Raw genomic sequence first — 15,042 nt, 5'->3', positions numbered from 1 at the left:
CCTCAATAATACAGTTAATACAGTTCCTCATGTTGTGGTGACCCCCAACCATACAATTATTTTCGTTGCTACTTCATAACTGTAATTTTGGTAGTGTAATGAATTGTAATGTAACTACCGTATATATTCGAGTATAAGCCGACCCGGATATAAGTCGAGGCACCTAATTTTACCACAAATAACTGGGAAAACTTATTGACTCGAGTATAAGCCGAGGGTGGGAAATGCAGGAGTTACTGATAAATTTCAAAATAAAAATAGATATCAATAAAATTACATTAATTGAGGCATCAGTAGGTTAAATGTTTTTGAATATTTCCATAAAACTGTAATTTAAGATAAGACTGTTCAGCTCTGATTAAATCATTATTCAAACAACCACATTTTCAAGCTCCTCCTAAAAACTGCCAGCGTTAGGGCATGCCTGATGTCCTTAGGGAGAGAGTTCCAGAGTCGAGGGGCCACCACCGAGAAGGCCCTCTCCCTCGTCCCCACCAATCGCGCTTGCGATGCAGGTGGGATCGTGAGCAAGGCCTCTCCAGACGATCGAAAAGATCGTGTGGGTTTGTAAACAGAGATGCGGTCACACAGGTAGGCGGGCCCCAAACCGTTTAGGGCTTCGTAGGTAAGCACCTGCTCCTTGAATTGGGACCGGAAAATGAACGGCAGCCAGTGGAGCCCCCTAAACAGGAGGGTTGACCTCTCCCTGTAAGGAGCACCAGTTAACAACCTGGCCACCACCCGTTGGACCAATTGAAATTTCCGGGCTGTTTTCAAGGGCATACCCACGCAGAGTGCGTTACAGTAATCCAATCTGGAGGTGACTAAGGCATGGACCACCCTGGCCAGATACGCCTTCACGAGGTACGGTCACAGTTGGCACATGAGTCTTAGTTGTGCAAAGGCCCTCTCGGCCACCACTGACGCCTGAGCTTCAAGCATAAGTGATGAGTCCAGGAGGACACCCTAACTGCGGACCTGTGACTTCAGGGGGAGTGTAACCCCACCCTATACCCCGCTCTGGTTTACGATCGACCAGGAGGACCTCTGTCTTGTCGGGATTAATCTTCAACTTGTTCCTCCTCATCCAGACAGCCACAGCGGCCAGACACCCGTCCAGCACCTGAGGGGCTTCCTTGGAGTTAGGTGGAAAAGAGTAGTAGAGTTGTGTGTCATCTGCGTAGAGATGGCACCCAACTCCAAAACTCTGGATGACCTCTCCCAGCGGTTTCATGTAGATGTTAAAAAGCATGGGAGACAGAATGGAACCTTGCGGGACCCCACAGGTCAAAGGCCAGGGGTCCGAGCAGGCATCTCCCAGCTTCACCATCTGGGAACGACCCTCCAGGAAGGATCGGAGCCACAATAAAACCGTGCCCCCAAGGCCCATCCTGGAGAGTTGTCCCAGAAGGATACCATGATTGGGGAGCTGGAGCTGACAGCGGGAGCTCACCCACACACTCCCCAGATTCAAACTGCTGACTGTTGGTTTTCAATCCTGCCGGCACAAGGGTTTAACCCATTGCGCCACTGGAGGCTCCTATTGGACACAATAAAAATGAATTAGTTAACATTCTATCTAAAGACTCACCAAGGCAAACCAAAGATAGCAACAGACTGGACTTTATTGAAAAAATTCTGAAATAAAATATATATATAAATATATAAAAACGGAGTGGACAATATGATATATACTAAAATAGACACTTTACCCCGATGGAAAAATTAGGAGTCAAATAATCTTTTCCTCAAAGTTTTTTTTCTTTTTATTATTATTTTTTAATCACTTTCCAACCCGATTTTTTTACACTTCTCTATCGAAATAAATGCTGCATTCCCTCACTGTTATCCCCACCCTAATCCCTACCCCCAATATCTTTGTTTTTTTAATTAATTTTTATTGATTTATCACAATTATTACATACTATTGCATTTTATACATCAACCTCTTTAACATGTTGTTTTGTTGTTTTGCTTTGACATTTCCTCCCCTTTTCTCTTTTTTCCCCCTTTTTTCACCTCAGTGCTCCCCAATATCTTTGAAATAAAAAAATATTTAAGAAATAGTGGGTTGATTTTAGGTTTATTGGATCTTTAGGGTCTTCTGAACAGGTAAATTGAAGGGCTGAGCACATTCTGTGCAAACAAATTTCTTCTCCATGTGAGAAGGAAAAAGTGCTTGCAGCCCTTTCTCTTACCAGTCACCCCAGCCTTTATTTCAGAGTCTCATTTAGGTGCAAACAGTCATTTTTAGTTGCATCTGTTAATTTCGAGCGAGAAACATCTGCTCATGTTTCTAAGAGCTAAGCACTCAAGGCATGCATGGTTTGTCAGTTCCATTTTCTGTCTCGTTCAGATATTTTAATTTCAAATTATTTTTTTCCATTAGGAAGACATCCACATATGTGTCTAAATTCTTATTTTGGAAAATCTCAAACCAAATAAAAGTATAGCTGAATCCTGGTTAACATGGGTCTTTGGCCTGCATCAATAGGATCAGTGTCTAGATCTAGGGAAGTAATGCTACCTCGCTATTCTGCTTTGGTTAGACCACACCTGGAATATTGTGTCCAATTCTGGGCACCACAATTCAAGAGAGATATTGACAAGCTGGAATGTGTCCAGAGGTGAGCGACTAAAATGATAAAAGGTCTGGAGAACAAGCCCTATGAGGAGCGGCTTAAGGAGCTGGGCATGTTTAGCCTGAAGAAGAGAAGGCTGAGAGGGGATATGATAGCCATGTATAAATATGTGAGAGGAAGCCACAGGGAGGAGGGAGCAAGCTTGTTTTCTGCTTCCCTGGAGACTAGGACGCGGAACAATGGCTTCAAACTACAAGAGAGGAGATTCCATCTGAACATGAGGAAGAACTTCCTGACCGTGAGAGCTATTCAGCAGTGGAACTCTCTGCCCCGGAGTGTGGTAGAGGCTCCTTCTTTGGAAGCTTTTAAACAGAGGCTGGATGGCCATCTGTCAGGGGTGATTTGAATGCAATATTCCTGCTTCTTGGCAGGGGGTTGGACTGGATGGCCCATGAGGTCTCTTCCAACTCTTTGATTCTATGATTCTATGATTCCTTGAAGTCTAGTCAAGCAGTCCACAGTCCAGGTCTGAGTTTTCAACCAGGATCGTAACACCAATATCTACCTATTTTTCTAGCTTCTGTTCTCAGTCCCCTTACCAAACTCTTTATTTTTCCAGGGAGGTTGTGGAATACATGGTCCAACACTTCAAACCTCAGATCTTTGGAGACCGGAAGCCAGTATATGATGGCAAGAAGAACATCTACACCGTCACTGCCCTGCCGATTGGGAATGAGAGGGTAAGAGGGCAGTGGTCCTTTGGGTGGGTGGATAGTTTCTGTATTTATTTTTTGTCTAAGGCTAGAACTATTTCCAAAGGAGGAGTTATGTGAGTGCATCTTCTTAGCCCTCTGTTACATGGCAGTGATTCCCTATTCTTTGAAACGGGATCTTCTGCATCATTAGACTTTGGGCTGACAAAACGATCTTGACAGAATAGAGAGATGGGCCAAAACTAACAAAATGAAGTTCAACAGTGACAAATGCAAGATACTCCACTTTGGCAGAAAAAATGAAATGCAAAGATACAGAATGGGGGACGCCTGGCTCGAGAGCAGTACGTGTGAAAAAGATCTTGGAGTCCTCGTGGACAACAAGTTAAACATGAGCCAACAATGTGATGTGGCGGCAAAAAAAGCCAATGGGATTTTGGCCTGCATCAATAGGAGCATAGTGTCTAGATCTAAGGAAGTAATGCTACCCCTCTATTCTGGTTTGGTTAGACCACATCTGGAATATTGTGTCCAATTCTGGGCACCACAATTGAAGAGAGATATTGACAAGCTGGAATGTGTCCAGAGGAGGGCGACTAAAATGATCAAGGGTCTGGAGAACAAGCCCTATGAGGAGCGGCTTAGGGAACTGGGCATGTTTAGCCTGAAGAAGAGAAGGCTGAGAGGAGATATGATAGCCATGCATAAATATGTGAGAGGAAGCCACAGGGAGGAGGGAGCAAGCTTATTTTCTGCTTCCTTGGAGACTAGGACGCGGAACAATGGCTTCAAACTACAAGAGAGGAGATTCCATCTGAACATTAGGAAGAACTTCCTGACTGTGAGAGCCGTTCAGCAGTGGAACTCTCTGCCCCGGAGTGTGGTGGAGGCTCCTTCTTTGGAGGCTTTTAAGCAGAGGCTGGATGGCCATTTGTCAGGGGTGATTTGAATGCAATATTCCTGCTTCTTGGCGGGGGGTTGGACTGGATGGCCCATGAGGTCTCTTCCAACTCTTTGATTCTATGATTCTATGATTCTATGATTCAGGAATGTTATGAACATTATAATGGAGCAGATGAGTGTTCCTATATCTGTGTTTGTGTTGATATATCTTGAGCCTGAAATGCGCCACTGAGCTACTGTGGGTTCCATACAAGTTGAGGACGAATTAATTCTACCCAATTTACAAAGCTTTTGGTGAAATGTTTTGTGGTAAGGGCTATCTGTGTTCACTAATATAAATTTGAATGGATAATACAGTAGGCCCAACTTGGTGGGGCTTGGGGCACAGAACGCCTGTGAAAGTGGGAAAACTGCATTTTTAAAATTTTTTATTTATATTTATTTATTTAAAATATTTATATCCCGCCCTTCTCCCCACAAGGGGGACTCAGCGTGGCCTCACATGAGCATCAGAGGATGCTAACAGCATAAATCTATATAAATAAAAATGTAATGTTCGTCCGTGCTACCACCAGAACTCAAAAACCACTGGGGGAATTGACACCAAATTTGGACACAAGACACCTAACAGTCCAATTTATGTCCTCCACTCAAAAAATTGATTTTGTCATTTGGGAATTGTCGTTGCTGGGATTTATAGTTTACCTACAATCAAAGAGCATTCTGAACTCCACCAATTATGGACTTGGGCCAAAATTAGCACACAGGGCTCCCATGACCAACAGAAAAAACTGGAAAGGTTTGGTGGACATTGACCTTGAGTTTGGGAATTATAGTTCACCCACATCCAGAGAGCACTGTGGACTCAAACAATGATGGATCTGGACCAAACTTGGCACGAATATTCCATATGCCCAAATATGAACACAGATGGAGTTTAAGGGAAATAGACCTTGACATTTGGGAGTTGTAGTTGCTGGGATTTATAGTTCACCTACAATCAAAGAGCATTCTGAACTCCACCAATGATGGAATTCAACCAAACACGGCATACAGGACTTCCATGACCAACAGAACACACTGGAAGGGTTTGGTGGGCATTGACCTTGAGTTTGGGAGTTGTAGTTCACCTATATCCGGAGACTACTGTGGACTCAAACAATGATGGATCTGGACCAAACTTGACACAAAAAATCCATATGCCTAAATATAAACGCAAATGGAGTTTGGAGGAAACAGATCTTGACATTTGGGATTTGTAGTTACTGGGATTTATAGTTCACTACAATTAAAGAGCATTCTGAAACCCACAAACGACAGAAATGGGGCAAACTTCCCACACAGAATCCCCATGACCAACAGAAAATACTTAAGGCCATTCAGTCCAACTCCCTTCATCAGGGCAAGAAAACGTAATCAGAGCCCTCCTGACAAAGAGCCGTCCAGTCATAAATATAGATAGATAGATATGATTCTCTCTCACACACACAGATATAGTATCATAGATTTGAAAGAGACCCTTAAAGAAGGACTATGATATGTTGCATATTCCAGAGTAGGCAAACCAGACAATCTCCACATCAACACTGACAAAGAAACAACAAGAAATACTGTTTACCCACAAGCATAAAGGAATTACATATATTAGAAACCAACACTTTCTCATTACTTCGTTTTCCAGATCACCAGACTGGGCCACAGCAGGGGACAGCTAGTACCATATAAATTACAATTCACAATAAAATCATTTTAAAACATTGTACATCATCAGTAAAATTTAACAATAAATTAATAGATTATCGTGCCAGTAAAAACCAATGCTGCTGTTTTTTTGTACTGAAAGAATGTCATTCTAGGAATCTCTAGGTCAGTGGTTCTCAACCTTCCTAATGCCGTGTCCCCTTAATACAGTTCCTTGTGTTGTGGTGACCCCCAACCATAAAATTATTTTTTTTTGCTACTTCATACCTGTAATTTTGCTATTGCTATGAATCTTCATGTTAATATCTGATATGCAGGATGCATTTTCATTCACTGGACCAAATTTGGCACAAAGACCCGATACTCCCAAATTTGAATAATGGTGTTTTGATTTTATCATTTGGGAGTTGTAGTTGCTGGGATTTATAGTTCAACTACAATCAAAGAGCATTCAGAACTCCACCAATGATGGAACTGAACCAAACTTAGCACACAGAACTCTCATGACTAACAGAAAGTACTGGAAGGGTTTGGTGGGTATTGACCTTGAGTTTTGGAGTTGTAGTTCATCTACATCCAGAGAGCACTGTGGACTCAAACAATGATAGATCTGGACCAATCTTGGCAGTGATACTCAATATGCCCAAATGTGAACACTGACAGAGTTTGGGGAAAACAGACCTTGACATTTGGGAGTTGTAGTTGCTGGGATTTCTGATTCACCTACAATCCAAGAGCATTCTGAACCCCACTGATGATAGAATTGGGCTAAACTTCCCACACAGAACCCATATGTTCAACAGAAAATACCGTGTTTTCTGATGGCCTTTGTAGACCCCTCTGATACCTCCGCACGACCCCCGCAAGGTTGAGAAACGCTGTTCTAGGTCTTCCAGTATCACAAGGATCAACTTGTGATTAATGTTCACCATAGAATCATGCTGGAGGATCCACAAATGCCCAAATAAGTGCTCTTCCTATGAATTTCTAGGTCTTTCAGTATGACATGTATTCTTACTAGGAATCTCTAGATCCTCCAGCACAACTCTGTGGCCAAATTTTGATGGTGGAAGACTTAGGGATTCTTAGAGAGGCCATATTAATCAAATCAGTGAATAATAAGATCCTCAAAAGTTAGTAACCAAATCTGGAGAGTTGACTATATACATACATATAGTTGAGCCCAACTCATCTAGCAGCTCTCTGTTCTTCTTTCTCTTCTCTGTTGCAGGTTGACTTTGAGGTGACAATTCCAGGTGAAGGCAAAGACAGGATATTCAAGGTTTCTATCAAGTGGATGGCCATCGTGAGTTGGAGAATGCTTCATGAGGCCTTGGTGAGTGGACAGATCCCCGTTCCTCTGGAATCTGTCCAGGCCCTTGACGTTGCCATGAGGCACCTAGCATCCATGAGGTGGGTGAGAGTATTTCTCAGTTGAGTATTGTGGTGATTGATTGATTGACTGATTGATTGATTTTTTGATTATTTGAACTGAGTGGTCCCAAAAGAAATATCCGGAACACAGCTCTGGGTTATTTCGGATGGATTTAAGATCTGTTTACTTAACTTCCTGTAAAGAATTTTTGAAAGTTGTAATAGTAGGGAGAGCAAGTAGTCTGTAACTGTCCTTAACAAAATTTCATTTTCCTGAATTCTTAAAGTGGAAGGTAGAAGAAGTTAAAGTTCTCTATATAAACTCCAAATATGAGGAAAGACATACCGTATATGTGTTTTAAACAATATGTAAAGAATGAACCGGACCTCTCATGCCAGAAATGAAATTGATAGGAGATCTGAGCCTCAGGGAAACTCTAGTGTGCTTTGTGCCTTAATCTAGGTTTTTACATGTCAAGCATTTGCTCTCCTTTATGGGTGTCACTTGGAGTAATGCTTCTAAATTGTCTTTGCCCCCCTCAGGTACACCCCAGTGGGCCGTTCTTTCTTCTCGCCCCCGGAAGGATACTATCATCCGCTGGGAGGAGGTCGGGAGGTCTGGTTCGGTTTCCACCAGTCTGTCAGGCCTGCTATGTGGAAGATGATGCTCAACATTGATGGTAACCTAATGCTTCACATATGCCCACCTCTTTGTTTTTATTTTAATAAAATAAACTGGGCTGGAAACAAACTCAGAATTTTGTAGCTGTTAAATGGATTGCCGAGGTTATAACCTGGGGTGCACATACACTGTAGAATTAATGCAGTTTGACACTGCTTACTGTGGTGAAGTGTAAATTTTTAGCTTGCAGTTATGTATAATTGACTGACTTGAACTCTGTATCTGCTTTTACCCCATAACAGTGTCAGCAACAGCCTTTTATAAGGCCCAGCCTGTCATAGAGTTCATGTGTGAAGTTCTCGATATCCGGAACATTGATGAACAGCCAAAGCCCCTGACTGACTCTCAGAGAGTTCGCTTCACCAAGGAGATCAAAGGTAAGACCGGGACTGTGGCGCAGCTGGCTGGGAATCAGCTGCATTATGATCACTACTGACCGAAAGGTCATGAGTTTGAAGCCAGCCTGGGTCGGAGTGAGCTTCCAACCAATTTTGTGTAGCTTGCATCTGTCAAGTAGGAAATTTAGGTACCGCTTATGCGGGGAGGCAAATTTAACTAATTTACGAGGCCATAAAAATATCAAGCAAGCATGCAAAGAATGAGAACGTACTTCATCAGTGTCACAAATGGTCGGTGAAAGGACAGCTCCCCTGGTGGCCAGAATACCCTCAAGAAAAAAGCTAGAATGTGAAATTGCCTCTATGTCTGTCTATATATGTTGTGTGTTTGTGGCATTGAATGTTTGCCATGTATATGTACATTGTAATCTGCCCTGAGTCCCTTCAGGGTGAGAAGGGCAGAATATAAATACTGTAAATAAATAAATAATAAATAGGACAGAGGGAAAAATAAGGAGCTGCTAATCCTTACTGGAGAGCCTGGTAAAGTCACAGACTCACAGCCTAGAAGAAAGCAATGGCAACCTCCCTTGGACCAAATCTTGCCAAGGAAACTACACCTGGGAACTGATAGCAATGGTAGCTTTTTTTCTAAGCCAATAAGTAGATAACTGGATAGATAGATAGATAGATAGATAGATAGATAGGAAAAACCTTAATACAAATGTAAGAAAGTGAGGGAATACATTACAAATTTATATATTTTTAAACAACAAACACCCTATTAATCTACTAGTACAAAAAAGACCTGCACATGGCAACACAAAGAACGTATAAACACAAAAAGTAGAACACATCAATACATAGACATACATACTGTATATACCTGAGTATAAGCCTATACGAAAATAAGCCGAGGCATCTAATTTTACCACAAAAAAACTAGGAAAATTTATTGACTTGAGCATAAGCTCAGGGAGGAAATGCAGCAGCTGCTGGTAAATTTCAAAATAAAAATAGATACCAATAAAATTATATTAATTGAGGCTTCAGGAGGTTAAAATCTTTTTGAATATTTACCGTATTTCAAAGAAAAACAGTAAACTAGCTCTTCAAGTGGGAAAGGAGGGTCAAAAAAACAATATTGGATCAACCATAACGTAATAATAATAATAATAATAATAATAATAATAATATTCATTTATATCACGCCCTATCTCCCCATGGGGCCTCAGACAGGCTTCCAACATAGTAACAGGCAAACATTCAATGCCTTTATAAACAATGCAGAGCTAGATAAAGATCTATAATTATATATACTAACTAGCTGTCCCCTGCCACGCGTTGCTGTGGCCCAGCCTGGTGATTCGGAACATACAGTAATGAGAAATTGTTGGTTTCTAATATATGTAATTTCTTTATGGTTGTGGGTAAACAGTGTTTCTTGCTGTTTCTTTGTCAGTGTTGATGTGGAGAGTGTCTGGTTTGGCTACTCTGGAACATGCAACATATTATTGTCCTTCTTTAGGGGTCCCTTTCAAATCTATGATACTATATCTGTGTGTGAGAGAGAATCATATATATTTATCTATATCTATGGCTGGATGGCTCTTTGTCTGGAGGGCTTTATGTTTTCTTGCTCTGGTGAAGGGAGTTGGACTGGATGGCCTTAAGGCAGCATTTCTCAACCTGGGGTTTGGGACCCCTGGGGGGGGGGGGTTGTGAGGGGGTGTCAGAACGGTCACCAAAGACCACCAGAAAACACAGTATTTTCTGTTGGTCATGAGGGTTCTGTGTGGTAAGTTTGCCCCAATTTCATCAGAATGCTCCTTGATTGTAGGTGAACTATAAATCCCAGTAAGTACAACTCCCAAATGTCAAGGTCTATTTCCCCAAAACTCCATCTGTGTTTATATTTGAGTATTCGTGCCAAGTTTGGTCCAGATCCATCATTGTTTGAGTCCACAGTGCTCTCTAGATGTAGGTGAACTACAACTCCCAAACCCAAGGCCAATGCCCACCAAACCCTTCTAGTGTTTTCTGTTGGTCAGGGGAGTCCTGTGTGCCAAGTTTGGTTCAATTCCATCGTTGGTGGAGTTCAGAATGCTCTTTGATTGTAGGTGAACTATAAATCCCAGCAACTACAACTCCCAAATTACAAAATCATATTTTTTTGAGTGAAGGTCACTCCTTGTGTAGTGAAACGTTTTGTTGCCAAATTTGGTGTGATTTCGTTCATTGGTTCTTTTGTTTTGTACTCATTATGCACAGAGCATTTTATATATATAGATTTCACATATGAATTTCCCCCTGAAACATTTATTTATCCTCTCTTCATATATAAAATTATTTATATATATGTACATACACATGCACACATATATACAATTATTTATATATATGTGTATATGTGTACATATACATGCACACACAAAGATATACAGATATATAGGTATCTATATATTTATCAATATCTATATAGGATTTGCAGAAACTTGCAAACATGTGAGGGGAAAATATACAAACAATGCATACATATAGATATATAAGTACATAGGGATTGCAAAAGCTTGCAGGGGGAAATGCCTATATATCTGTGGGAGAGATCAACCAATATTTCGGGGGGAAATGCTTTAATAAGTCTAATGGACATTCCTTACTTGCAAGGGCTTATCTCCCCCTCTTTTCCCTTTTCAAAACATTCCATCCTGGGAGAAGAAGCAAAGCAGAAGGAGAAAAGAAAACATGCTGTTTAGGGAGGGGAAGATGAGTGAGAAATGCAAGCAATGAACCTACAGGCTCCATTGCCCGGCTTGATCCTATTATAAGCCAAGGGAGGCTTTTTCAGCACTTAAAAGGTCTGAAAAACTGGGCTTATCTTCCAGTATATATGGTACATAACATATATACTAAAACAAGCTAGCAAAATAAAGACCTCTCACTTTCTGTCTGCTGTTTCTTTTTAGTTCTAACTGCAAATCTACTCCCTTTAACGCATATTATAGTCACACTTGTAAATTTAATAACATACTGCTAGCTTGTAAATCCCACAAATAGTGAATCTCCCCCCTCCCCTTCCAAAAAAATTGTTGGAACATGTTATTTATCCAATCCCAGATCTCTTTTAAAATTAAACAGATATTCCTTCTATATCAGCCTAATCAATTTGTACGCTGCAGTTACGTAGGTAAACGTTTTTCCCTGACATTAAGTCCAGTCGTGTCTAACTCTGGGGAGTGGTGCTCATCTCCATTTCTAAGCCAAAGAGCCGGTGTTGTCTGCAGACACCTCCAAGTTCATGTGGTCGGCATGACTGCATGGAGCACCATTACCTTCCCGCCGGAGCGGTACCTATTGATCTACTCACATTTGCATGTTTTCGAACTGCTAGGTTGGCAGAAGCTGGGGCTGACAGCGGAAGCTCACACTGCTCCCCGGATTCCAACCTGTGACCTTTCAGTCAACATGCTCAGCAGCTCAGCACTTTAACCCACTGCGCCACCGGAGGCTCTTTAGTCGTGATCAAAAACCCATCTTCAGTCTAAGTCTCTTTGACCTGAGTGGAATAAAGAAGTACAGGAGGGAGAGAGAAAGAGGAAAAGAGACCTTGTATGTGAAAGAGACAGAAAGGGAGTGTTAATTGGGAGGGATAGCCAATACTCCAGAGGACAGGAGCAGAATTCAAAATGATCTTGACAGATTAGAGAGATGGGCCAAAACTAACAAAATGAAGTTCAACAGGGACAAATGCAAGATACTCCACTTTGGCAGAGAAAACGAAATGCAAAGATACAGAATATGGGACGATGCCTGGCTCGAGAGCAGTACGTGTGAAAAAGATCTTGGAGTCCTCGTGGACAACAAGTTAAACATGAGCCAACAATGTGATGGGGCGGCAAAAAAAGCCAATGGGATTTTGGCCTGCATCAACAGGAGCATAGTGTCTAGATCTAGGGAAGTAATGTTGCCCCTCTATTCTGCCTTGGTTAGACCACACCTGGAATATTGTGTCCAATTCTGGGCACCACAATTGAAGGGAGATGTTGACAAGCTGGAATGTGTCCAGAGGAGGGCAACCAAAGTGATCAAGGGTCTGGAGAACAAGCCCTATGAGGAGCGGCTTAAAGAGCTGGGCATGTTTAGCCTGAAGAAGAGAAGGCTGAGAGGAGATATGATAGCCATTTATAAATATGTGAGAGGAAGTCACAGGAGGAGGGAGCAAGCTTGTTTTCTGCTGCCCTGGAGACTAGGACATGGAACAATGGCTTCACACTACAAGAAAGGAGATTCCATCTGAACATGAGGAAGAACTTCCTGACTGTGAGAGCCGTTCAGAAGTGGAACTCTCTGCCCTGGAGTGTAGTGGAGGCTCCTTCTTTGGAAGCTTTTAAACAGAGGCTGGATGGCCATCTGTCAGGGGTGATTTGAATGCAATATTCCTGCTTCTTGGCAGGGGGTTGGACTGGATGGCACATGAGGTCTCTTCCAACTCTATGATTCTAGGCAACCTGTGAGCTTCAGATGTTGTTCTCATATAATGCTAATTACTTTTTTTTGTAGGAAATTCTGATGGCGATCTGCATAACCTTCATGAGTCCATGTAGAATTAAGCCTCTTTCTCTCTTCCCCCCTCACTAGGTTTGAAAGTGGAAGTGACACACTGTGGGCAGATGAAGAGGAAATACCGTGTGTGTAACGTTACCCGGCGGCCAGCTAGCCACCAAACGTAAGGCAGGGGTTGAATAAGGGGAGAGTAGTATTGGGGTTAGAATTTGGGGGGGGGGGGGGTCCTAATGGCATGGAACCAAAAGTCCTGCATCACTGCTGTGATCATGAAAAATTTAGACAAGGGAATAGGTAAGGGACACTGTGCTGTCGCACTCAAGCTGCTTAAAGTGTCTTTAGCATTGACGTATCCTAACGTTCTATCAGCTTGGAGGATGTCGGATTGCCTTTGTGTTTGAGCAGTGAACCCCACAGAATCAATGTCCATGCTATTGATTTCATGAAATGGTAACGATGTATTGACTGGGTTTATCTCCACCCAGATGCTAACCTGATTTCCTCACAACAAAGCCCATATTTAAAATTCTAAGGTAACTGATTGCTACTAAAGTTCCCGGTCATTGACGATTCCTGAGAAGAAAAATAGATGAAAATTTTGGGTTGCGATGAGTTTTCAGGCTGTATGGCCATGTCCCAGAAGCATTCTCTCCTGACGTTTCGCCCACATCTATGGCAGGTAGCCTCTGAGGTTGTGAGGTATGTGAGGATGCCTGCCATAGATGTGGGCGAATCGTCAGGAGAGAATGCTTCTGGAACATGGCCATACAGCCTGGAAAACTCACAGCAACCCAGTGATTCCAGCCATGAAAGCCTTCGACAACACAATGAAAGTATTCCACTGTCTTTGCGGCACCCAATGCCCAATCTGTTAATTTGTTATTGGTTAGCTAAATATTGGTTTGTTATTTATTTACTTACTAGCTGTACCCGCCACGTGTTGCTGTGGCCAACCTTCCCTCCCTCCCTCTTTCCTTCCTTCCCTCGTTTTCTTTCCCTTCTTTCTTCCTTCTCTACCTCTTTCTTTTCTCACTTCCTTTGCTCTTTGGTTCCACCCTTCCTTCCCTCTTTACTTCCTTCCCTCTTTCTTTCGTTCCTTCTCTTCTTCCCTCCCTCTTTCACTTTTTTATTTCATTCTCTCCCTCCTCTCCTTCCTTCTCTGCCCTTCTTTCTTTCCTTCTTTCTCTCTTTCCCTCCTCTCCTTCCTTCCTTCTCTACGCTTTTCTTTCCTTCCTTTTCTCCTTCCCTCTTTCTCTCCCTCCTTCTCTCCTTCCTTCCTTCTCTCTACCCTTCTTTTTTCCTTCCTTCTCTCCTTCCCTCCTTTCCCTTCTTCTCCCTCCTTCTCTCCTTCCTTCCTTCTCTACCTTTCTTTCTTTCCTTTTTTCTCTCCTTCCCTTCTTTTCCTTCTTCTCTCCCTCCTTCTCTCCTTCCTTCCTTCTCTATGCTTCTTTCTTTCCTACCTTCTCTCCTTCCCTCCTTTTAAAATTTTAAAATGTTATCCTTAAATTTGGCCTTACCCCATGCAATTTTTTGTGTGTTTACTGTCCGATTTTATACTGCTATCTCACTTATTATTTAGGTTTTGCATGTTATTTTTTTTTAGTTCTGTTATGCCTTGTGTTATGCTTTTGTGTAATATTGTGTTTATTGTATTGATGGGTGTGGCCTCATGTAAGCTGCCCTGAGTCCCCCTGGGGGAGATGGAGTGGGGTATAAATAAATTATTATTATTATTATTATTATTATTATTATTATTATTATTCTAAAATGGCGTGAGGCCGCCTGACAAAAGGAACTGGGACTATGTATTGTCGAAGGCTTTCATGGCCGGAATCACTGGGTTGTTGTAGGTTTTTCCGGGCTATATGGCCATGTTCTAGAGGCATTTTCTCCTGACGTTTCGCCTGCATCTATGGCAAGCATCCTCAGAGGTAGTGAGGTCTGTTGGAAGTAGGAAAATGGGTTTATATATCTGTGGAATGACCAGAGTGGGACAAAGGACTCTTTCTCAACAAAAGATTTTCCCCAGGCACTTCCAAGCCATTAAATGCTAATCAAGGTGGTCAGTTGAAACATTCACACCTAGCTCCAGCAGACAAAAGTCCTTTGTCCCACCGTGGTCATTTCACAGATATATAAACCCATTTTCCTACTTCCAACAGACCTCACTACCTCTGAGGATGCTT

The 15,042-nt window shown here is 42.1% G+C and overlaps 1 protein-coding gene across 3 annotated transcripts in view; it reads left to right on the top strand.

Moving 5' to 3' along the window:
* The window catches only part of LOC132780766 (protein argonaute-1), a 101,798-nt gene that overhangs the window by 51,819 nt on the left and 34,937 nt on the right, over positions 1–15,042 (top strand). For all 3 annotated transcript variants that reach the window (XM_060784532.2, XM_060784531.2, XM_067473715.1), the window contains 5 exons: positions 3,202–3,322; positions 7,131–7,312; positions 7,817–7,953; positions 8,198–8,332; positions 12,932–13,019. In XM_060784532.2, coding sequence (XP_060640515.1) covers positions 3,202–3,322; positions 7,131–7,312; positions 7,817–7,953; positions 8,198–8,332; positions 12,932–13,019 — 663 coding nt within the window. The remainder of the gene's footprint in view (positions 1–3,201; positions 3,323–7,130; positions 7,313–7,816; positions 7,954–8,197; positions 8,333–12,931; positions 13,020–15,042) is intronic.

Source organism: Anolis sagrei, chromosome X (genome assembly GCF_037176765.1).
Source record: "Anolis sagrei isolate rAnoSag1 chromosome X, rAnoSag1.mat, whole genome shotgun sequence".
Lineage (NCBI taxonomy): Eukaryota > Metazoa > Chordata > Lepidosauria > Squamata > Dactyloidae > Anolis > Anolis sagrei.
Note: the sequence above shows the minus strand (reverse complement) of the source record. Positions and strands in the feature narration are given on the sequence as shown.